Source organism: Amborella trichopoda, chromosome 8, assembly GCF_054954075.1.
Source record: "Amborella trichopoda isolate Santa Cruz 75 chromosome 8, AtrichopodaSantaCruz75HAP2 v2.0, whole genome shotgun sequence".
NCBI classification, from domain to species: Eukaryota; Viridiplantae; Streptophyta; class Magnoliopsida; order Amborellales; family Amborellaceae; genus Amborella; species Amborella trichopoda.
In genome coordinates, this window is record NC_142343.1 from 1,893,945 (window position 1) to 1,919,461 (window position 25,517).

Consider the following 25,517-nt stretch of genomic DNA (forward strand, 5'->3'; position numbering starts at 1 on the left):
AGCGCACAAAGTTGGGGTGTTAGGTTAGAATTACTTATTATGATAAAACTTAACATTAGCTGCTACCACTAAGAAAATTTGTTCACCCAAGAACTGGGAAATGATATGGTAGGGATATTTGTTTAGGAATAAATATTATTTTAGGAGTCAACTTTATACTACACAAGTAAGATTGGTAAAATGTCGGCTTGATTATAGTTACGGAGATTAGGTTTGATTGACAGTTCGATTAGTTTGATCACCGATTAATGCTTTGACTGCTACGGTCTAGAGTAAGTTTGGTTACTTACTGATCAAACTACCGATTGGTGCTTTGGCTGGTATAGTCTAGAGCAAAATTGATAATAGCAAAACGTAAGTCAGTGTCTGACTGGCTTTGGTCACTTTAAACGGCCAAACAAAGTGGGCAACTTCTTTTTTTAATGTACCACATATTTTTAAACAATTCCTTATGTTTTTAGAATTTGGTCAAATTAGTTGGATCGGAAATTAGACCGATTTTGATTGGATTAGACATCTCACCGATTTGATGACCGGTATAATCTTTATAAAAATAATTCTAATGTTGAAAAACCCTTTAATTGATCATCTCAATTATATGGATATTAAAAAAAAAAAGATTTCAAGTCCAAAAATAGTAACATACTATAGGGATCATTAGTTTTCAAAATTTTCAGATTTTTATAAATCTGCCCAACTTGTACCTTTTTTTTTTTTTTTTGGAGTTTTTAATTTTATTATTAGAAATAAAAATGGATTTTTAAGCTATCATAAAGTTTTTGCAACCAAAACTACATTTTCGATGTGATGGGTAGCTGTTAAGGTATATCTTATTTTGATTTTTTAAGATGCATGCCTTATGTGTATCACGCACCTGGTCTCATTTTTTTATTCGTACACATCTTATTTACTCTAGCAAGATACCCGTGGAAAAGTTTTTTTTTTAAAAAAAAGAAAAAAACTTAGAAAGTGTTTTTATGTAGAAATTGGGTTGACATCAGCCACAAATTCCAAGTTAATCAAATGAAATTAATAAAATATATTTGTGCACTATTAGATCTACGGTTATATGTGCTTAAAATCTTTTTTTTGTTGCTAGATTTTAAAGTCAAACAAATCATGTTTGGATGGACTTATTGAGAGTGACTCATGATGAGTAGAAACAAGTCTTTCCCTAAAAATTTATATTTTAAAACTTAAAATCGTTTTATTATTCATGATGTTATTTTAAGTGTTTTCTTCAAAACGACCAAATAAATATAATGGATAGGAAAATAGTCTCTCTCTTTTCCGACCAAATTTTTGTTGTCTTCATCAGTGTTATTGGGAACGGATCAACCAATCAACCACCAAATTGGTGAAGGGTTTAGTCTAGCCAAAATTTGTATGAACGTCAATTAAGCTAGTTAGAATATTATTTAAAAAATATCAAAATAAGATTTTAAAAATATATAACATATTAATTTCCTAACTTTGTTCGATCTGTTGTCGAAACTGGCCAATTAGACAATGAAGGGCCAGTTAAAATACTAACTTTGACCAATTTTTAATCAAACCGATTATTATTTTTTGACTAGATGACCAAGGCACTGGTCGGATCACTGATTAGGTCCCACCTTGACACCTATGATTTTTATTAATATTGTCACTCTCTTCCACACCATATATAATTTGGTTGCCATTTTCATTTCTGTCACAGTCAAAAAGGTTATTTACATTCTACAGCACAACGGATTTTGCCCAAAGTTAAAAGGTTTAAATTTATTTATTTTTTCTCAAAAATAAGTGTACGGCGACATCATTAATTATCGGAAAAAAGTACATGCTCCTGCAAGAGCATGTGGCCGGGTTCAAATCTTGTCTCAGAGTACTCTTAAGACCCCCAACTTTTGTAGATGCATCTTCCTCAACTTAGCCACAAGCCTCAAAAATGGAAAATTTTAAATATATATATGTAAAATAACATCCTAAAATTATATAGAGCTATTTAATTTTTTTAAGGGTGCGATTTTTATAAGGTTGAAACCTTAAACAATCCAATTAAGGAGCACCTCCAAATTTTATCAAAACATGTAATTTTGGTGTAAAAATTTCTTAAGATTATCTTAAAATCTATTTTCATATCTAATTATAAAATTTTAAACTCCAAAAATGGTTAAAATCTAGAAGATCTATAAATATACGAAAATCTTGAAAATGAATGGTCTAGATAATATGTTGCAAGATGCACCATTTATGGGACTCAAAATCCTTTTTTTCTTTTTCTTCATCATACATCTTGATGCCGAGATGATCAATTATAGGGGTTTTCATCAATTAAACAAACTTTTCCTATGGAGTTTTTAGGCACATCTTTAATTCTACATTTTAAGGTTGTGACCTTATATAAAGTTTTTCCGTTTTTTAATGGTCGAATCTAAGTGTTTAAGAACAGGATAAACAATACACATTTGGGAATTTAAAGTGGTTTAAGATATTCAAGGTCTTGAAAATCCTAATAAGGAGCTATTTCACCCCAGGGAGTAAATATTCCGAGAATGTATTACTTGTATAGAGTGAGGTTTGTATAAGATACCCACCTTATACTGTATAAGTACCACACACGTCTAAATTTTGCTAAAAGAGGTAGTTCCAGTGTCATAAACTTTATGATGGTTTAAAAATCCATATTTAACCCTATTTATGATATTCAATATTTTAAAAGTAGTGCAAATTAAGCATATCTATAAACACTTCAAAATCTTGAAAATGGACTATTCAAATAACTTATATCATAAATTTTAAGACTTAAAATTCTCATAATATTTTAGGATTTGAAATTCCTTTATAACATAAATCTCAAGGTCAAGATGTTAATTGGAAGGTTTTCCATTTTCAAAAAACTCTTTTGTATTGAATGTTTTGGAGTACGCCTTACTTCTATAGTATAAGGTTGCAACCTCATATAAACTTTTTGCATTGGTATATATTATTGCATACTTCTTTTTTTATTTCAAAAAAGTTTATATACAGTTGCAACCATGCTTTTAGGAGTAATGTCATAGTATCCAGCCAAATCATTTTATCAGTGTATATTTGATGGAAAAAGTTTATATAATAAGGATGCAAACTTATAATGTAGAACTACGGATGCACCTCAAAAATCCATCGGAAAAAGTAGCTTTAATATCAAAAAACCCTTTGATTGATCAGCTCGACATTGAGATGTATAACCATGAAAAATAAAAAGATTTTAAGTCTAAAAAATAGTGCATTTTACAATATATTATCTACACCGTCCATTTTCAAGATTCTCATATGTTTATAGATCTACTTGATTTTAACCATTTTTTAAATTTAAAATTTATTAATTAGATATAGAAATAGATTTTGAGATAACCCTAAGAGCATTTTACATCAAAATTATATACCATGATAAAATATGAAGGTGCACCTTACCTCTACAGCTACGGATGCATCTGTAAGCCAACTGCACTCATACTTGATATAGTCTTTAAAGATCTTACTTTTTTTTTATACTATCTTAAAAACGTGTCAATTTTACGCTGCTTAACTAAAAGAAAATTTTTTCATCCGGTTTCTACATTTGTGTTCCCCAAGGTATAGGTGCCCATCTAAGAATAATTGAAACCAACCGTTCAAATGTTTGCTTAATAGAATTATTATTTTCAATTTTCAATTTTCATTTATTTTTTCATATTCATGATCTTCACGTTAGAGATTACATATCCTTAAAAAATAGGTCTAAAAATACATCTCAAAAATAGATTTTTAAGAGGTCTCTCATTTCTACACAAACTTATAGAAACTGTGTCCTTGATTAAAAAAGATAATATAGAACATAACAACGTATGAAGTTTATAAACCATCCCATTCCTGTTTTGGGGGAAAAACCACCACCCATTTTTTAATATTTCCCCACCTCATGTTTAGGTGGCCATATAAAAAACCACCAAGTGGATAAACAAAAAATGAGTAGCTGAATATGTATTGTTTTTAAAAAATATCATTTATTAAGGCCTTTCAGTTATCTCGTCATTGTCTTGTGTTCTAGGTCTGTAAACGGCTATCCTATGACACTTTACACTTATCATGTTTTATGGATCAATGACAACATTACATTTTTTTACTATTTTTTATTTATTTTGTAGATCAATGAGAATATTTCATGATTTTCAATAACTTTTTTATTTTCTAGTGTTATTTTAATCATATATTAATGAATAATAGTTAATAATAAAAGAAAACAAGGTTGATATATACTTTGTCTCACATGAGAGGCTTGACAAATGATCAAACCGACTCCTTCAGGAAATTATTGGATAACAGGCTATAGTTATTTAATTGTTTATAATCAAAAGGTTTTATGATTCTGCGGGAGCATTTATTTACTCCCTTAGATAAGACTCAATCTAAGAGTACTTTTAGGCCCCTAAATTTTGCGGACGTAACCTCATTAAACCAGAAATCAAATAAAAAAAATCTGATATGTGCTGTGAAATATAACATCAATCTAAAAATAACATTATGATTGAGAAAATATCATCCAATTTGTGTATCTAATTTTAAGAAAAAACCACATTTTTCTAAATAATCATTTGGTGATTCATTTGGTAGATATCATAGTTTTGGATAAAAAAAACTCTATGAAGTAGCTCATTCTCCAGAGAAAATAAGTGTACAATGTGCTCCCTCAAGAACATACACTGCTTGCTGTCATTTATTTACTAGTGGACAACCAAATGATAGGTTTATCTTACTGTTCTTTTAATATTTAACACAAAGTATTTTAAAACCATTCAATCGATACCTCCTACATAAAAGACATTTCGTTACAGAGTGAGAGGGTCAAACCATAGAGAGCATCTTATGAGGGAATATATTAAGAGGGTATTCCCATGGGAGAGTATACATCATAACTTATAGGAAAATGGTTTGATAGGGCTGGAGTTCTATTAAAATAAGTAAACCCTCATCTCATAACTCAATGAGTATTGTCATTGAAGTATTGGAAACCTTTAAATCGATCATCTCATCTTGAACGTTATGGTTATGAAAAAAATTAGGATTTCAAATTTTTAAAATAGTATATATTGCAACATAACTTCTAAACCGTCTATTTTGCCTTAAAAACAAGTGTTCAGAGATTGGCAATATTTGTAATTTTTTGTTTCAATTTCTTTTTAGTGTCCGGAATTGATTTTAGAGCCATTATAGAGGTTTTTGATGCCGAAAGTGGTTTTCTGAAATTAGGAGGAGAAGCTTTTTTTTATTTTCATAAAGCCTAGGTCTTATAGAAACTTCATCCTAACTTTTTTTTATTTGGGATCATATCCAATATGATATCTACAGTAGGTGTTGGTATAAGGAGGTTACAATGACATTTAGCAATCAAATGTAAAATCGAGTGGTTGAGTAGAAGTGTGTTATTGGCCGAGCTCAAAATCTAAATAAATCTTTTCTATTAAACTTTGTGACACATCAATTTTTCCCGAAGATATCATATTTCATTCTTGTAGCTAAGGTGATTTTGACCTTCATGCTTAAGGAATAGATAGTGTTATAATATACATCCACTTGGGTTTTCTATATACAATTGATAGTGATATTTATGCATAATTAATTTGCTATATACATAAGCAACTTTGCATGTACCTTTATTTGATTTTAGGGCATTTCTTGGTGAATACTGTAGCCAAGGGTTAGGGAATTTATGAATTTATATTTTTTAAAAACTTATACACACATGGGCACACGTGTGGATCTCATATCAATTATCAAGATTTAAAAAAAAAAGAAATTAAATTTATTCAAAAAATGGGAAAATGACTATATACCATTTTCAGTGAAAGTATATTATCTATTTGGTAGATAATGAATCTGGTCTCTTTCTCCCACACGCATGTGTGCACGCACACATCTCATAGAGAGATAGAGAGAGAGAGAGATTGATTGAGATTATCAATATTTTCATAATAATGTACCTGATCTAAATAGCCAAAAGATTTCATGCCTCAATGGGAGTCTATTTATCTATTTAGTCGCTTGAATAAAACCCAATTTAGGAGTAATTTTAAGACCTTAAATTTTGAATTCCTCAATAATAAAAAAATTCACTCTCTCTACATTTTAATTTTTTTTTTTTAAATTGCACTTTCCATAAACTTGAAAAATATAGGGAAATTATCGTAAATATACCTTAATTTAAGTTTAATTAGAAAAAAAAAAACCCAAACTTTTGTTTATCTCGTCTCCACCCTTTTTTCTCATTTTCGAATTTTTTTTTTTTTTACTAAAATGAGCTTCAAGGTAGTCGTATTACCGTAATATTTAGGGAATTTTATACGGTACTTTTAGTACCGTAATGCTCAGGGCATTTTATACGGTACTTTAAGTACTGTAAACCTACACTAACCCTTATGTGGCATTTTAAGTATTGTAAACACTAACGCATGTTATACGGCACTTAAAATGTCGTAAACCTTATTCTGTTTATCTCTTTCATCTCTAATTATTTTTATGTTTATCTATTTTTTTTCTCTCTAATTTTTTGTAATATTTATCTCTTCTTTCTCTCTCTAATTCTTTTTTTATCTCTTCTTTCTCTCTCTACAATGTCATGATCGTTTCTTTAGAGAGAGTAATCAAACACCGACTTCGGCTATGCAAAACAAATGACATGATCTATCCAAAGAAACGGTGATGAGATTGTATAGAGAGAAATATGAGATGAAAAAGAACTAAATAGAGAATTAAGAGATAAATATTAAAAAGAATTATAGAGAGAAATAAGATATAAACATAAAAAGAATTAGAGATGAAATAGATAAACATAATGAGAAAAGGATTTACGGCATTCTAAGTGTCGTATAAGATGAGTTAGTTGTTACGGTACTTAAAATACTGTATAATGGGTTTTAACTTTTATGGTACTTAAAGTACCGTAATTGGCTTCACAGTGATGGCCAAACTTTTACGGTACTTAAAGTATTGTAATTTTACTTGTAGTTACTATGGTATTTAAAATACTGTATAAAATGATATGTATTACGGTAGTAAGAGTCCCGTGAAGGTCATTTTGGTCCAAAAAAAGTCAAAAATGAAAAAAAAGAGTATTGACGAGATAAACGAAAGTTTAAATTTTTTTTTTAATTAAACTTAAATTAAGATATATTTGCGATAATTTTTAAAAAATATAACGTCTCAAGATTGAACAAAGACCCATCCAATTTTTGGATTAGAAAACTCAAATTTCAAACTTTTTATTTTCAAAGTAATCATCTAGTGATCTTTTAAGTGATTCTCAAAACTTTAGAATGAAAAGATCTCCCACGTAGGTCTTCAGACCAATAGAGTAGGTGTACAGTATATGCACTCGCGTTGTGCTTATCTACATAAATGCGGTCATGATATGTTAATATCAAAGGGCATCTCATCAACTTTTTTGTCTCCCCTTAATCTAAAGTAACTTGTCTTTAAATCACGGTGGAAGAAGGAACATATTCCAAAAGTGAAAACCAAAAATTATATATACTCTGTAAGTAAAAGCTTTAAAGCAAGAGGAGTCCAAAACCTTTTCCCCGAAATTTTTAATGGAAAATACCATTTTTTACTATTGCTAATGTTTTGAGAAAAAGGTTTATATAAGGATACAATTGTAATTGTAGAAGTAAGGTCGTATTAATTTATATCATCTATTTTATTTGATAAATGTAGATTTGATGTTATATCAAAAGACGTGTAATATTTTAATATTATTTTAAAAAACGTATTAAATTTACACCGTCTGAAATTTGAATCATTGATGAGTGAATCTCATTGCATTTCAACTTCATTTTGGGTGTATGGAAATTACCTTCATTGCCTTTCCCTAAAATTAAGAATAATACCACCTCAGGGATATTTATAATAATAATTTTGTGGGTCGAGTTTTCTAACATCGCCGTTAGAATGATGTATTGTAGATAAATTGATGCATAGAAATTTCAAGTCAATTTCATATTTTCTCTCTAAATTTTTAAAAACGTAAGTATGTATTTTTATATTTATAATTTTCTAACCTCACATGCTTATTTTAAAATTTCATGATTTCTAAAATTTGGGATGTTTTATTCCAAGTTATTTTTCTTGTTGTTTGAGGGAAAGTTTCATCAAAATGGTAAAACTACCTTAAAAAGTAATTGGGATCATAAACTTAAAAATTTTAATTTTACCAACAAGTTGGTTACTTTTAAAATTATCTTTTGTTTAAGTACCCCTTGAAGAACTCTATGAAAAAAAAAAAAAAAACCAATTGCTATTGTTTCAGGTTCCAAACCCAATGTAGGGTTTCAATCCGTAATTTTTTAAGGGGTTTGAAACTTGAAATAAGTGTGGCATTTGGTAAGTTGGACCTACTTAAATCACTTTAGCTAAGAAGGTATAAACACTGCTGCTTATCCTAGATTCCAAACACAAATTACACTTTTAAAGGACAAAACATTCTATCCAAAATCAACAAGGGTATTTAAGTCAGTTGACTTGAGCAACTTCAATCACTAAATTATTAACGTGACCTAATTTGTTCAATGGTTGAATTCGGAAACATGGGTGGGTTGGTCTTTTTGTAGTTGAGGGATTATAGTTCGTAATACGCCCAAACAATATTTAAAAAGATGAATCACTTACCTGGATTTCCATTCCCAAATATTGGTCGCGGTTTGGTTGTAAGCAGAGCAAAAAAAACCTTAAAAATTGAAAAAAAAAGAAAAAAAAAAGAAAAAAAAAAGAGAGAGATTGGATTGGACCAGCATGTTCCCGGACAGAAGTAGTGAACTTGCCGGTTTCTAATAGGAATCATCCAACTACTGTTATATTGGGAGAACGAGGCCATTCTCCAAATTTTCTATTAGGATTGGGCAATTTCGATCAGGATCGCCACTTTTTTTAAAACCCTGCAACCAACTAAATGATTTCTAGAATGTAGCCAATGTATTGGCATGCAATTTGGCCATTTTATTGATATTATTTTAAACAAACAAATATAGCATGCTCCCTTTGGCACATACTGTACAACAACTTCCTTGGCAAAAGAGCTAGTTGGGAGGAGTTTTTTTATACAAAAATTTCGGATCTATCTAAATATCACCATAGGGTCATATTAAGGGGGCGGAAAAAAAATGTTCTACAAAAATTGAAAAGTTCATTATCAATCTTGGTACATTTTATTTTTAAGGCACATAGCGTTTGCCATTTATTTATTTCTGATGTTAATTGTTTGGATATAGAGGTTACATTCAAAGATTTTGGGATCCAACAAATACTTTGAGCATAAATTTTACCTGAGGGAGCAAATACATAGTATAATCATGTGGCGGCAATAAATCTTTTGGCACTAAACCAGTCTTCAAAATTGGCTAGAACACTTGAACAGTCTAGGATTCTAGACATAGACCGGACTGGGACTCTGACCCCAAAGTTATTGGACCAAGCCCCAGACCCAGACCCAAAAATATAATGTGGAATCTGAACTCGATCCAAAAATCAAAATATTTATATTTTAAATATGTTTTATAGTTTATAAATTGGGACTCAAAAATATAATGTAGGACCTAGACCCAAACTTGCCCGGTCCAATTTTTGAGCCCATACCCTGACCTAGGTCTTGTCTACTCGACGAGTAGATTGGACATATCTTTTGAGATATTCCAAAAAAATCATCATGTCTTTTATGATAAAATAAAACCTGCACCATTTAAAACAAATAGATGTTACATATAAGAACAATATTGTTACATATTATTGCAACCCTATTTCTACAGTAAGATTCTAACGATGATTTGAATGTAGACTTTTTGCAATTCACATTTAAATCTTTGCTCTCTTTGTCTGTAAACTTTTTCCAGTTCACAATTGAATCTTGGCTTTGTTTGTCCCCCTAAAAAGTTTGAATAGCGTGAAGCCTTGACTTTTTGTGAAAATTTTGTTATTTATTGTCGTGTACTTAAATGGCATTTTTCTTAAAAGTTAGCATAAAAGTTAGGGATGTTTAATGCATTATCAAATTTTGTACGGACATTGTTTGCACTTTTTAGTGCTTTATTTACTGAAAAAAGTTTAAAATACCATTATCTTTTCTATTAAGGAGGGCTTTAGTAGGTTTTTATTTTGGAAGCGGTTTGTATAGAACCCATGCTCTAAATAATCAAATTAAAGCTTAAATAATCAAATTGAAATATGATCTTACGCAAGAGTTTCTATGTTAAGAGGGAAATAAAAAACCAAGTGTATGATCCCTACCTAGGAACATGTATAGGATACTAAATTATGGGACAATTTAATTGTTTTTGGGTAATTTGGAATCCTCCTACATTTAGTTACTTAAACTAAAAATTGGTGTAGCCTGTTGTTTCCCAATCGTTCATTTTGTTTATTCTCCTTTGATCTTTGCCATCCATCATGTGCAGTGCTACATACCCTCAACTCATACAATTATCTGCTGATATGTTTCTGTTTTATTTAACCTTACACAATCCAAGTAAGACGCACTTTCAAACTTCGTCGAAATATGTAATTTTGGTGTTTAAAATGTCAATGATGACCTAAAAATCCGTTTTACATCTAAGTATGGTTTTTAAAATTAAAAAATAATGCAGATTGAGCAGACATACAAACACTTGAAAATTTTGAAAATGGATGGCATAGATATATGTTACAAGATGTGTCATTTTTAGGACTTAAATTTATTTTCTTTCTTGCACTTGTAAGGCAACATCCGCCATCCATTATCGGCAATGATGGGTGAAGATCAACCGTATGTGTGGGCAAGTACTGCATGTTACAGTGCATAGGATGATACCTCATGCTATTTACTTTCCTTGTGTCCCCTCTTACCACAATGTTATCATTTTTAAAATGGGAAATTTATAAAATTATATATCGGGATTTGATCAATTTCACATCTTAACCTCTTTTCTTGTTTTTTCTTGTCAATTTTTAGATGAGTAATGATCTTATAGGACTCTCCCCCACCCATATATGTGGGACTCCAAAAGATCACCATTAAAGTGAGTACGAATTTTTAAAAAATTTATAACATTGGTGTGGGACTTTATTTTTCTATAAATCCGTATCAGATTTAATGATAATCATTTGGAATCCTACACACATGAGTGGTTGATGGTCCTGTAGGATCATTTTTCTTTTCAAATTACCCACCATTCTCTCCATAAAATTTCAAAGAACCCATCGAATGACACATTAAAATGGGTTTTGAAATTTATCAAATTACATTTAAAGATAAAATATTAAATAGTTCAAGTTCTAATTACATTTTGACGTATTTTCCCTTTTCCAAATTTTATATTTTAATTTTTTCATTTTATAATAATCTTGTGGCCATAGAAAATATGTGGCTTGTAATTCTCGTGCATACCAATTACTGGATGGACGGTGATGAATGGGTAATAGAACCCGTCACGTGGATCATGTCATGCTCCGAGGTGGTTCCCGATCCAATCATTTTTTTTTTTGACAATTTACGCATCATTCTCTCCGTAAAATTTCAAAGAACCCTTGGAATGATACATCAAAATGGGTTTTGAAATTTATCAAACTACACTTAAAAGATAAAAGATTAAATAGTTCAAATTCGAAGTAGTATTTTCTTTTTCCAAATTTTTTATTTTATAATAATCTTATGGCCATAGAAAATCTGTGGCTGTAATTCTCGTGCATACCAATCAATGGATGGACGGTGATGAATGGGTAATAGAACCCGCCATGCGGATCTTGTTATTTTCCGAGGTGGTTTCCGATCCAATCATTTTTTTTTTTCAATTTTCAGATTACACATCATTCTCTCCTTAAAATTTCTAATAACCCATCGAATGACACATCAAAATGGGTCTTGAAAGTTATCAAATTACACTAAAAGATAAAATATTAAATAGTTCAAATTCTAAGTACATTTTGACGTATTTTCCCTTTTCCAAAATTTGTGTTTTAATTTTTTTATTTTATAATAATCTTGTGGGCATAGAGAATCTGTGGCTGTAATTCTCGTGCATGCCAATCAATGGATGGACGGTGATGAATGGGTAAAAGAAACTGCCACTTTGGATCATGTCATGTTCTGAGGTGGTTCAGATCCCTCAATCACCGTTCAATGGCAGATTACACGGTGACGAAACTCATGACAATGGATTGCATGGTCCCGTGGTCCATAGTGTACATTTCCTTCCTTTCCACAACAATAATCAGAAAATATTATGTGGTCCCTCAAGTACCAGTCTGTCTTATACGAAAAAGACAAGGATAAAACTCGTCCCTTATCCCTAAACATGGACGACCGTAATAATTCTGTATTAATAAGGAGGTTATATTAAAAGCAACTGCGACTTTTCTACAGGAACGTCACAAGTTTATAGTCGTCCGATGTAAATCCAAACGGTTTCAATTCGTCTTTTTCTATGCGCGAAGTCCAAATAGCTCTTGAATTTCATGTCGGTTAAATTCAAATTTACAGCCGTACGATTTCCTTTATCTAACAGTTTGGAGTGATTGCAATTATATGTACGAAAATTTATGATGTGTTTTTTTGTCTCCAAAAAATAAAAAAATTGAGTCCTTCAACACTTAAATCTTGCCTACCGAATATGTTCAATCCTAGGATGCCTTTTTAGCACAAATATACAATTTGATCTCTTTTTATTTTTTTTTGGAGGTTGGTCATTACACACAAGCGATGATTTTGGGTTCGTTTGAGTCCAATTTGGACTCAACCGAACAATTCATGGCCAGTTAGGAATGACAACCCTACTCTACTAGTACAAGCCCTTCTTCTTGTTTCATTCATCCATTCATAGGAAGGGACTGATAGCTACAAATAAGGAGTCGATTGATACAGAGCTTGGGGCATCCAATTAGCCAGGATAAAAAAAAAAAAGGCTAAAAATATATATATTAAAAATAGTAATTTATTATTTAGAAATATGTTTTTAGGTGATTTTGATAATTTTTAAGATGATCTTTTTTAATTTCAAGATGTAAATTAAAATTGAAAAACGTTAATATAAGGTTGACGTCCTAAACAGTTAAGTTAAGGCGTACCTCAAAAATTTACAAGAAGAGATTGTTTCGATGCGAAAAGCACCTCAATTTGATCATTTCGACCTCAATACATATGAACATGAGGAAAAATAGATTTAAAGTCTTGAAAATAGTTAATGAATTATTTAGACTGTCAATTTTTAAGGTTTTTAAGTGTTGATAGATGTGCTCGATATATACACTATTTTTAAATCTTTTTATCCTATAATTAGAGATGAACTAAATTTTTAGGACAATATAAAAATTCATGATAATAAAATGATGTATTTCATACTATTTGAAGATGTACCTTACTTTGATTGTTTAGAACTGCATACTTATACAAACCACACAAGTTAAATTTTCCAATAATTGATTTTTTATTTTATTATCCAATTTTTTGAATTATAAGTATTGCATATGCTCCCACGGGTTCACTTATCTTTTAGAGGTGGCGTTGATAATGTAGTGTTATAGAATAATAACCATTCCTGGGACCCACATACGATGGGGCCGTGTGGTGACGTCGGCACCTATAATTGGATACAGCTGGTGCTAAAATATTGACAGTTAAAAAGTTACTTTCTCCCTCTATTGACACCTACGTTTCAGTATTACCACCCATTAAAAGGTGTTATTATAAATTGAATGTACTATTAGTTATGTCACCCGTTTTTTGAAATGAATTATTAAAAAATGTGGGTGTAGATAAACACAGAAAATCTGAAAACTTACCGGAAGAAGGGAGAGTCGAAAGAGTAGTTAAATGTTTCAGTTAGAGAGAGGAACATGAGTTAAGAGAGAGAAAAACCCTAGTTTATGGAGTTTGTTGCTTTTCAGCTCTCATGGCGATGGCCATTAACTGCCGAGAATCTACACGGCGTAGTAGCCTCGCTGGACCTGTGGAGCTCTATTAATGGATCTGCTTTTTGACAGTTTCGCAGTGTCCTTATCGGCCTGATTTCAGGCTTTTATGTGCCCTCTCTCTCAGGTTTCTTCCTCGATCTCCGAGAATTGGCCTGAGTGTTGCTGTTTTAGGGTTTCTGGCTTGTCGGAACTTTGTCTCCGTGGTCGTTAATGGCGGATCCGATGTGTGATAGTGGAGAATTGATTGCCTCTTGGTGCTCGTTTGTTTAGATCCATTTATTTCTCGTCCTTTTGACTGAGCTATTTCCTGGCTCTGATACTGATGGTTGAGGGCTAGTTTGAAGGTTTTGGGGTTTTGAGATTGCTTTAGCTTTGAGTTGCATCAAGGTGGAGAGTGAACTGGTTTTGGAGTTTGAAATCGGTGGTTTTGAAGATGCGATTAAGGTTTGGAGATCCTCACTCCTCTGGTGATTTCAGAGAAAGAGTAAGAACTGGTCATGGAGTTGCAGGTAGATTACTGATTCAGTTTCGAGGAGTTTCAAAGAGGGTAGTTCTCTTTGAGAAAAGTGAGATGTTCTTATTTGGACTTCATGGATTTTGGAGCATTTAGATGTGTTTGGTGATTGAAGAGCATAGATAAAGAGCAACAAATGGTTTACTCGGAAGTGAATCAGGGTTTTGTGAGGCTCAAGAGACTATCAACTCATCAATAGATAGATTGGAAACTGTTTTCTATGAGAATTGTCTTGTATGACGTTCAAGGGTGCCAAGTTCATAAACATGCCAAGTTCATAAACAAATCCGTTAGAAGGCGTCTCTTCTGATTTCAAAGTCAATTATACAACCTACTGATTCATTATCGTTTGCTTCCAATAAGAATTTGACTTTTATCGACCATCTGGAATGGTTTCACATGAAAAAACACTAGAAGTCTGAGAGTTATTGAACTTATAGAATAGCCTCAATTTTCCAAAAGTTTCAGGTGATAAGGTTGGAAGTTTCAGGTAATTAGGGCTGGGTTTGGATCTGATTCTTGAGCTAGAGAGCAAGAAGAATCATCACAGAGATGCAAGTTCGAGGCCTCACCCGATCAGTTAGCTTTGGAATCTCTGATGTGGCCCTGGAATGTGTCATGGCCTATCTCGATGAACCTCGAGATAGAAGCGCCGTGTCTTTGGTTTGTAAAAGATGGCACTATATTGATTCTTTGACTCGAAAGCAAATAACCATAGCCTTCTGCTACTCCATTAGTCCTTGCCGTCTAAGGAACAGGTTCCCTCGGCTTGAGTCCCTGAAACTTAAGGGAAAGCCTCGAGCTTCGATGTTCAATCTGATACCGGAGGAGTGGGGTGGTTATGCAGGGCCATGGATTAGTGAGATATCTGAGACTTTTAACTGCTTAAAGTCTCTCCATTTTCGTCGCATGGTTGTGACTGATAAGGATCTTGCTATTCTTGTTGCTGGACGCGGCCATATGCTTAATGCGCTCAAGCTAGACAAGTGCTCGGGGTTTTCTACCAAGGGCCTTTTACACGTTACCCAGAATTGCAGGTACTTTTTCTCTAAACAGTTGGACACTGGTTCTAGAACTTTTCTTACTGGATGGACATTTGCTGATCTTTAGTAGTCAATTATGTGTTTCTCCCATACTTAGTGAATGAAGCATGAAATTTCTTTGATGTTATCAGCTTTTGGACCATGGAATATTCATTTGGCAAATTAGAGAAATAAGTATGGGATCTTCTTTTTTGTTGTTGTTGTTGGGCATATGCATTTTCTACTTCCTAAAAGTGGGGAGAATTGGAGGGGGAGTCTTCTTTGGAAAATAATTGAAGGAATGCTTTTTCCCTTGCCTGAAATTATGTTTGATCTGTTATAATGAGATATCATTTCGGCAGTCTGATATAAATGAAAATTACCTGTCATCCCTTTTTGTTTTTCCTGTGTCTGTGTTGCTTAAAAACACCTGAGTCTGGTTTTTTGTCTAATACCATGCAAAAAATGCCTTATGCCCATCTATAACCCAGAAGAATGATATTCACAAAATTCCCTAAATCTGAGATTCTAACATTTCTCAAATTTCTAGTGTTTAACTCTTGGCTGCTTTTTTTTTCCCCCTGTTTTGAAATATTACTAGTTAGTTTCAAATTTCTTCTTCATTGTCCTGGAATAAACTTGCTTATCGTTATGCAGACTCCAGACTTCTCTTATCCAAGTTTCATGATTTTAGAATAAAATCTTTCAATTGATGCATCTATGCACACGCACACCACTACTTCTGCAGTTATGCTTTCATTAATAGATTCAACTATGTGTATAACAAAAGATGGGATTAGCCCACTAGCTCATTTGAACATATGAGCCCAACATCCCAGATTGATTTTCGGCCGATCTGACGATCACGGATGTCTGGTAGTGTTTGAATTTTAGTTTTTTTTCTACAAATCCAAATCACTTGAAATTTTAGGCTTGTGTTCATAAAAAATAGGAGAATCTTCAAAAAATATAAAAAAATATATTTTACATGAAATAAATTGATCAAAATACCCTCGAAAAGTTTCGGGGGGTATTCTGGTCACTTTTTTTTGCGAATAATTTTTTTAAAATTTTTATTAGGTGTGCCTTGATGAGAAGAACACACACCTAAAACTTCAAGTGATTTGGATCTGTAAAAAAAAAAAAAAAAAATTCAAGTACTACCGGACATTCGTGATCGTCAGATCGGCCCAGATTGAATCTGGACCGTTGGGATCATATGTTCATATGAGCTAGTGGGCTAATCCCATCTTTTCCCTACTAAGAATATGTGACATTGGATGCATTGATGTGGGGAGAAGTAACTTGTAAACATAGTGATATATTGATGGAAAAAGTTTATATAAGGTGTCAACCCTATACTGTACAAATAAGGTGCACCTAAGAAACCCACTAGAGAAAGTTGTTCCTATGCTAGAAAACCCTTAAATCGGTCATCTTGACCTTGAGGTTCATAGACATGAAAACAAGGGGATTTCAAGTCCTAAAAATAGTTCATTTATAACACATTATCTAGACTGTCCATTTTCAAGTGTTTATAAATCTGCTTGATCATCGCCATATCTGGAACTGCAAATTTTATAATTGGGGGAAAGAATAGATTTTCATATCATTGCAACGCTTTGCGTCACCGAAACTACACTTTCAACAAAGTTTTGAGGTATACCATACTTCAATAGTATATGGTTGACACCTTATACAAACATTACCCTATATTGATATGCATTTTTATATGGACAGATGTATATTTATATAATAATCTACATGTATGAGTATAGAAAGTAGTGATACATTACATGTACATACCTAGATATAAATATCGACATATGCATATGCCTGTTAATTTTAGATATATGTCATGCGCACAACTTTTTTGAGGTAGAACTTGATCATGCAGAGTTTGTTCATGTATCATTGACTGATGTAATTCTGTGTGCCTCAGTGTCACATATCACTCAAATGGTGCCTTGGATTCCTTGTTTATCAATCCTGTTTGAATGGCAAATCATCTGATTTGACTTCTCTTGAGAGGTGGACAACACAAAATACCATTTAAAGAAATGAAATTCTGGGGTGGGTTTTCATTGATTTGAACCATAATCTTCTCATTCTTTGGAGGTACAATTGGATGCAACCTGTGGATGCCCTTGATGTTTCTAGTTCTGTATATCCTCTAGGTTTTATTTGTATATGTTAATTGATGGATCCAACCCTTTTTTTATGTAATTACAATTGTATTGTTGAGAGGGATAACATGGGAAATTATTATAATAGTTTGGGCTTTGGATATCACAACTGAGAGACTCTCATCTTCGTAAAGCATCATAGAGATCCCCTTTGACCATTTTAATGGAGATCACTATAGAGCTAGTGTTATCTAGTGTCACCTCAATATCGTTTCCAATCCTGAATGTGATGAGCATTACCTGGCTGGTGCATCTTATCACATTAGTTGAGTCCCTTCTCGATCATGGGTCTAGAGAATGATCTTGCATAGGTGCTATTTCAACAAAGCACATCTCGAACCTCTTTCTCCCTGTAATGTGTAAACCTGATGAGTTATTATAGGCCTTACATATTTTACCCAACTCAAAAAAAATAAAAAATAAAATAATAATTGCCCTACTCATCTTGTTAGGCTTCCCATAACCATGAGATTTGTGTCACAAGTGGAGCTCCTCTTCATCCCCACTTGAATGTGCTTCTTCAAACCACCTTGGCCATTAATTGAGGTTTTCAGTGATCTATTATAAATTTTTTCCCATTGCTAGTTCATTTACTTTATGTTATCTCTACAGATGCTTTTCTAAGCCATGGAAATTCCATGAGGTTTCCCTAACCTCCATCTTGATTGGTCTTCGGACCAGATCCTCTGATGGTCCACCATCCCTGCATGAAGAAAGTCTGTTACCCCTTGGGCCATGATTACATCATATCCCTCTCAATTTTTATAATGTTATGCTGTGGCTATTTGATCACTTCGTCATCACTTCATTTTCAGTTCTTACACTTTTTTTTGGGTAGTTGTCATCCGTGAAGATTTATAGAAGTTTTGGGCTGTTTTCTCTGCATTTGTTTTATTGTCTCATCATATCATTTATTTTGACTGAAGATGGGAAATTTAATGACTGGTTGATTGAATTCTATCCTGTATTTTTTCAGATCTCTAAAGACTTTGTTTTTAGAAGAAAGCTCTTTTGAGGAGGAGGATGGTGAATGGCTTCACGAGCTTGCTTTGAATAATACTGTCCTAGAAGTTTTAAATTTTTATGCAACAGAGGTGAAAAAAATAAACATTCAAGATCTTGAACTGTTAGCTAAGAATTGTCGCAATTTAATTTCTTTGAAGATAAGCGACTGTGAAATCTTGGACCTAGTTGGTGTGTTTCGAAGAGCAAACGCATTAGAAGAATTTGGGGGAGGTTATGTCAGTGAACCATTGGCAGGAGAGGTGAATAAATATGGAAACATGTACTTTCCGCCAAGGTTAGCTCGTCTTGGTCTTAGCTACATGAGTGAAAACGAGATGCCTATGATTTTCCCTTTTGCAGCTTCACTGAAGAAGCTAGACTTGCAGTACACATTACTAAACACCGAGGATCATTGCCAGCTGATTCAGCGCTGCCCCAATCTTGAAGTTCTTGAGGTAAGGTCCCATTAAAGATTTTTTCATTATAATTTTTTGAGTCAAAGTTTTCTGTAATCCAGTGGGATGTGGAAAACTCTTTGTCCTTTGGGTCATTGTATGAAATGATGGATGAATTTAAGAGAGTGGGACCTACCATTGGATGTCATGTCTCGTTCTAGTGGATCCCAATATTTCTCCATTATCATCTGTCATTTCATTGAATGCTGATGATCTATGGATTTCCGTGGTCCATTCAACCCTGAATTCCCAAATTTTAGTTTTTGTGAAGAGAGGAACTTTACTTATTTGCTCCTTCATTTTGCAGGTGAGGAATGTGATAGGTGACAGAGGACTAGAGGTTGTTGCTCAACATTGTAAAAAATTACGCAGGCTTCGAATTGAGCGTGGGGACGATGAGCAGGGTTTGGAAGATGAACAGGGAATGGTTTCTCAGAGAGGAGTATCTGCCCTAGCTGAAGGTTGCCCCGAACTAGAGTATTTGGCTGTTTATGTATCTGATATCACTAATGCAGCTTTAGAATCGGTTGCCACTTTTTGCAAAAACCTCTGTGACTTTCGCCTGGTTTTACTTGAACGAGAAGAAAGAATAACTGACTTACCACTCGACAATGGGGTTCAAGCTCTATTAAGAGGCTGCCAGAAACTAAGAAGGTTTGCTCTTTATCTAAGGCCAGGTGGTCTAACTGACAGAGGTCTTGGTTATATTGGAAGATACAGTAAAAATATCAGGTGGATGCTTTTGGGTTTTGTTGGTGAAACAGATGCTGGGATTTTGGAATTCTCAAGAGGCTGCCCCGATCTTCAGAAATTGGAGCTACGAGGTTGTTGTTTCAGTGAAAGTGCATTGGCTAGGGCAGTTATAAATTTAGCATCTCTGAGATATCTATGGGTGCAGGGCTATAGAGCATCGCCAACTGGTCGGGATCTTTTAAGGATGTCTCGTCCGTTTTGGAACATAGAGATCATTCCTCCAACGATTGAGAATGGTATGCCTGATGATGTTGGGGGTTTTGAGCTGCCAGCTCAGATTCTAGCGTATTATTCACTGGCTGGAAGAAGAGATGATCATCATGGAACAGTCATTCCGTTATCCCCATCATCCTCATGATTTCATAGGTGCGTGCTCTCTGCTACTTCTTCTCATTATTTAAATGCGTTGAACATTCTTCCATGGCGAAGCATACTATGCTTTTAATGGACTTAAGGAATATGTACTCCATTGGGGTCAGCACTGCCTATAAAATGTGCAAAGATGGAGATAGACTGGAACTCTGGGACAGTGTCTTGTTTCAGTGAGTTCCACTTTCTCGCCATAACCATCCATCATTTCATCCAGTTGTGATCAACACATTTGACCATGGTTTCCTATAGTCCATAAACATATATTTCCCTCTGATATGTTTGCCCTATCGCTTATGTTTAAATATGGTATTCCCTTGCTTTCATTACGAATCTGTGCTTCTAGGTGTTAAATGCTAAGGTTTCTTTGTGTTCTGCTTCTGTAACCTTTGATGGACAGGCTGCTCAATCTGCCTCGCTTGGTGCAGGGTTTGTTGTTAAAGATAGTAAAATTATAGGTAAATTATAACTTTGATGATGATAGAGATTTCTTAACAGGTATAAATATCTTTTTGTGAATAGATCTTTCTTAAGAAAATGTAATTCTTTGTTTCATTTTGTGGGTAGCTTTTTATCTGGAAACCTTCATGTCAAGACATAGTTGATTTGTTGTGTACAATACTTGAAATATCCACCATAATTCAAGAAACTAAAAAATGTTAAAATCTTGCACACCAGAGGCAACTGAGCTGAAACTAGATTCAACAACTTCTCCTCAGGGTTTAAAGCTGCATCAAAAAGATGAGGGACCAAGGAAGTCCTAGATGTTTGGCGCTCATTTTCGAAATTTAGTGTTTCAAGAACTATGAGCAAATAAATGTTTTTCTCTCTAACATTGATGTCAAGGGCCATGGTATTTGTCAGTAGTGCCAAATAGGTGAGAATGGTACCAACAATGCTGGAAAACTACCCCTCTGCAGTCCCACTTGGGAAGAAACAAATTACCAAAGGAGAAACATTAGTAAGTGTTTCCTTGGTTCGAGTTTAAAACTTGTATGCAAACAGAAACAGCCTTAAGCTAAAGGAGCTGTATTTCTGGCGCATTCCAATTGTCTAAAATTCCCTTTGAAAGAAAGCACTAAGTTACTTGGTTTTTGCATAATTGAGCTTTCGGATTATTTTGTGCTTCTTAAAAATGATTGAAATTCTACAACTTGTTTGTATCTTCGTCTTCTCATGTGAACACATAGTAGTTAGCTGCATGCCCTGTTCCCCCATACATGTTTCTCTGTTTTCAAGTCATGTCATACCCCTCCACGCTGCTACGACACCATGTCTATCTTGGCAGAAGAGAATATATTCACTTTTTGCATAATCACAACAAAGTAGAATTCTAAAGTACCCAGATCGCTTTGTTCTGATTAGATTCGCTTTAGAGTAGCTGTAAGTCAATAAAATTAAGAATAAGCAATGAGTCAAGGAATAAAAGAAAACTTTGGTATGCTTGATCTAACCGTTGGTTAGATAATAGATGTAAGTTGTAAAGTAAACTCAAGAGAATGATAGTAAGAACATTGGTCTGATTAAAGGTATCCATAAGATTAGATGCATGTTCCTAAATAAGAAGTTCTCTCATGCTGCTTTCCCTATTGGATTTGTAGGTTGAAAGAAGTATCTGGATTCTAGTATATTTGCTGTACTTTTATGAGTGCTATTACTAATATAACCAAGCCAAAGTTACTCTTACTCTTGGTTTTCCCTTAGTCCACAATTTTGATATAAATCATTCTTTTGGCACAGGTAACAAACATGGACTAAGAAGCACGTCATGGATAATGCGGTCAGTTAAAACCTTTGATATAATCACTGAGTGCATTTCAATAGAAAATTAGGGTTTTACTTTCACATGTTTTCAGTTCAACAGTGGATCCGAACTGAACATGAAAACCAGTTTTTTATACAGTTCAGCATTCATCTCCCGCATCATTGCTTGTAGTAATCACCTTGGGATCAGTATACTGCGTCCACTCACTGTTCTATATTTTCCAGAGAGGCTTCTATGTATTTCAAGATATCAAAATCTTGTTTATAAAAATATATGCTTTCCTGGTGCTGTGGGAACAAGTCCAATTGTTACCATCATGGTTTTCTTCATTGTGATGCACGTGTTTGGCGACATTATTCAAGGGAGCAGAGCCTAAGTTCCTTGTATCATATACGTTCCGGGGATTGTGAGAATGTAAAGCCCAGGGAATATGTTTCTTTTGAGTTGCTACTGTGGATTATAGGTGAAGCTTTTGTTTCTTGTGTTGTTGTGGAGCTGCAAAAACCCCTAATATTTGGGGTTCACATGAAGCGGTTTCTCTATGTTGGACTTGATGTATTCTTAGTGTTTCCGAGGCAGGGTTATTTTCGGAATTCAGGTCACTATGTTCAAAATGTGGCTCTTTTGGGATGATCTCTATCAGTATTGTGATATGACAGATGCACCTGAGTATTCAACGGGGATGAGAAGAGACCTGGAGTCTTCCAAGGCAGCTCAATTGAAGAAAAGGGGGTGGATTCTTCTGAAGTGCTTTGGCTCGGTTGTAGAGAGAGAGAGAGAGAGAGAGATTTCTGTAAGAAATTCTGAACTAATATCTGTGTATTTTCTGTAACACTTTCGTGTTTGCTTTTGTTGCTGAACTGTTGAGATGTGTAGGCAACGGGGATCTGGCTTGTTCATGATTTCCTCCGCGGTTTATGTGTCCTTTGTAAATAATAGTGGAGTTTACCTTCTCTCCTTTTTCCCTTTCTTTCCCTCCTTTTTTTGGCATTTATTTGTATTGTGTGTTTGGGTGCATAATGGTTGTCTTCGAAAGATATCAGAGCTGAAAGGCCATTCTCAGCTAGGGTTCAGACCATCAGGTCAGAATCTTGGGTATTGAGGTCTCTGTTTCTTTTGAGATTTTCGTGCTTAATTGCTTAACTACTTGATTAATTACTGTATATTTCATTCATTGGAGGGGGATATTTGGTGTTGATATTTTGCTGGTTTGAGATGCCAACCTAAATTAGTTTAAAAAAAAGAGAGAATTCAAACCTAACCTAAACCTTTCTAGAGAAAAATGGAGGTGGTGTTATATTCTTTTGGCATTTAGATTCCAAATTTCATACCCAGCTCCAAATGGGGGGAAAAAGATTTGGTGTTGGGATTGTATTGCCATTTACCAACCTCAACCATGAAGCAACTTGCACTCCACCTTGGTTGATCCCAAGCTGGCCATGATGGTCCTAAGAGGGTTTTATTAGATCGGTAGACAACATAAATTTTTTAATACATCTATTTTTTGAATCCTCATCTATTGTTATTTGTTCATACTATGAATTTTTCTATAAATGAGAGTATAGTTCTTGATAGAGCAGAATAACATAACATTATTTGTGCAGTTAATATCAAATAGTTGGCATAAGACTCGGATTAAAATGATGGTGATGATGAATTATGAACCATTTTGTATGTGTGTGAGAGAGAGATTGATTGGGTGTTGGTGTGGTGTCCGGTGTTTAGCCAGACCCTGCATGAGCTTTTTGTATTTTACCATATTGGAAATAAAGTGCAATCTATTTTTTTAAAATTGAAATTAATACTTTTCTTTTTCCAGATTTTTTAAGGACGCGGTTTTGATTATCAATTTGTTAAGACTTTTAAGTCGAAAAAATATTTCTCTAACATGAGATTTGGAAAGAGTATGCAGTTAATTCTTTCATTTAAAGTGCTTATTATAGTGTACTTTATAGGAGGCATTCATATTCTCAATCCCTGGGGCAAAATAGATGCTCAGGACTACTTTCTAAAATTTTACAATCCATTATAACATCACCGGATAGGCATTTAGAAAGGTTTTGAACACTTATATTTGACTCTCCCAAAGGAGAATCAAATCTTTTGGCTTCTGTGTTGTTTTTTGGTTATGGAAAAATTTTATATAAGTAAGGTGTAGGGGTGGCACTGGACTCGGACCCCGGGCCTGATTTATACTTGCTGGGTATACCTGACACAGGTCTGGGTATGGGTCCAAGTTTTGGACCTGCGGGTTGGGACCGGGTCCAATAAAGGATATCCGGATAGTTTTAGGTCTGGGTACGAATCCTACTATACGTGACCATACGAGTATCCGGACCCTAATTTTTAGTTTACCCAAAGACCAATGTCCCAACCCTAGAATCATTTCAATACTTTTTGTCTTTCCCTAATTCCCCAATTGGCTAAATCCCATCGCCATCCTTTCTTGGAGACATAACTTCTCTCAAATCGCCCACCCCTCGAACTTTAGTTCTCTGTGTTATTCACCATTGTAGGCAAGAAAAAAGGACCCTCAAAGTGAGGGTGGCAATAGATCCGACCAGACTCGAGACCCGATGGGTATAGGTATGGGTCCAACTTTTGGACCCGACGGGTTGGGTTTGGGTTCAAACCTGAACTTGAATACATTTGGGTCTAGGTCTAGCTGGACCCGACTCATTGCCACCCCTAGTAAGGTGTAAAAATCCTCTATAAGAGGTGTTCAAATGTTATCATCTCAACCCCGAGACGTGTGGATATGAAAAAAGAAAGAATTTTAAGTCCTAAAAATATTGCATCTTGTAACATGTTATCTAGATTGGCTATTTTCAAGATTTTCAAGTATTTATAGATCTGATCGATTTATATTTTTTAAAAAAATTAAAATTTATAAATTAGAGATAAAAATAGATGTTCAATCTATTACGAGTTTCCGACATCGGAACCACATCCTAGAGCAAATTTTGGATGTGCACTTTACTTATACGCTGTAAGAAGGGTGCCTTGTACAAATCTCACTCTTTTATTTCTAATCCCGTGCTAGAATTTCTGTGGTGAAAGCAAGTTGTTTACCTGAAGTTTAGAAAAGTTTGTCGGAAAGAGAGATCGTTTGTTTAGCTGGTACGATGAGTGTAAAAAAAGGGCAAAAAAAAAACACATTTCAAAAAGAAAAATAGAAAAACAGGAGAATTAGGAAAATTAGTAAAAATCTAGATTAATTAGGAAAATAGAACACATGCCAATACTAGAAAAGAAATAGAAATGGAGACGCATGCCTCTCCATGTGGTACTAAAATTTAGGGTTGGGGTTTGGGGGAAGCTTGGTGCTAAAATTTAAGTTTATGGATTGCGGGGAGGGTGGATAGAGGGAGGGAGATTAGATGCAATGCACCTTTTAGTTTAAGAGTTTGTAACATGTCAATATATATCGTTAGGAAGATGCTACAAAACGCTTAGCTAAAGAATATGTCTTTTTTTTTTTTCCAAGTAAAAGTGTAAAATTAGGTGAAATAG

At 33.8% G+C, this 25,517-nt stretch overlaps 1 protein-coding gene across 3 annotated transcripts; it reads left to right on the forward strand.

Annotated features, from left to right (window-relative positions):
• The first annotated feature begins 13,896 nt into the window (after positions 1 to 13,896).
• Positions 13,897 to 22,957, forward strand: COI1 (RNI-like superfamily protein). Of its 3 annotated transcripts, none has more exons than XM_088873249.1 (5): positions 13,897 to 15,486; positions 18,634 to 19,117; positions 19,425 to 20,236; positions 21,980 to 22,019; positions 22,143 to 22,957. In XM_088873249.1, exons 1-3 carry the CDS (start codon positions 15,002 to 15,004, stop codon positions 20,226 to 20,228), a joined length of 1,773 nt encoding a protein of 590 aa, XP_088729375.1. In that variant the 5' UTR covers positions 13,897 to 15,001; the 3' UTR covers positions 20,229 to 20,236; positions 21,980 to 22,019; positions 22,143 to 22,957. The 3 variants fall into 3 exon arrangements, with proteins under 3 accessions (XP_088729375.1, XP_011624728.1, XP_006848115.1); XM_011626426.3 differs by having other exon boundaries at positions 22,229 to 22,957; XM_006848052.4 differs by having other exon boundaries at positions 21,980 to 22,957.
• The last annotated feature ends 2,560 nt before the right edge of the window (positions 22,958 to 25,517 follow it).

Excerpts from the sequence above, each read along its gene's own strand:
- COI1 (XM_006848052.4), top strand. The coding sequence starts at position 15,002 with ATGCAAGTTCGAGGCCTCACCCGATCAGTTAGCTTTGGAATCTCTGAT. Across the intron at positions 15,487-18,633 it reads CACGTTACCCAGAATTGCAG|ATCTCTAAAGACTTTGTTTT; the intron begins GTACTTTTTCTC and ends GTATTTTTTCAG. Across the intron at positions 19,118-19,424 it reads CCAATCTTGAAGTTCTTGAG|GTGAGGAATGTGATAGGTGA; the intron begins GTAAGGTCCCAT and ends TTCATTTTGCAG.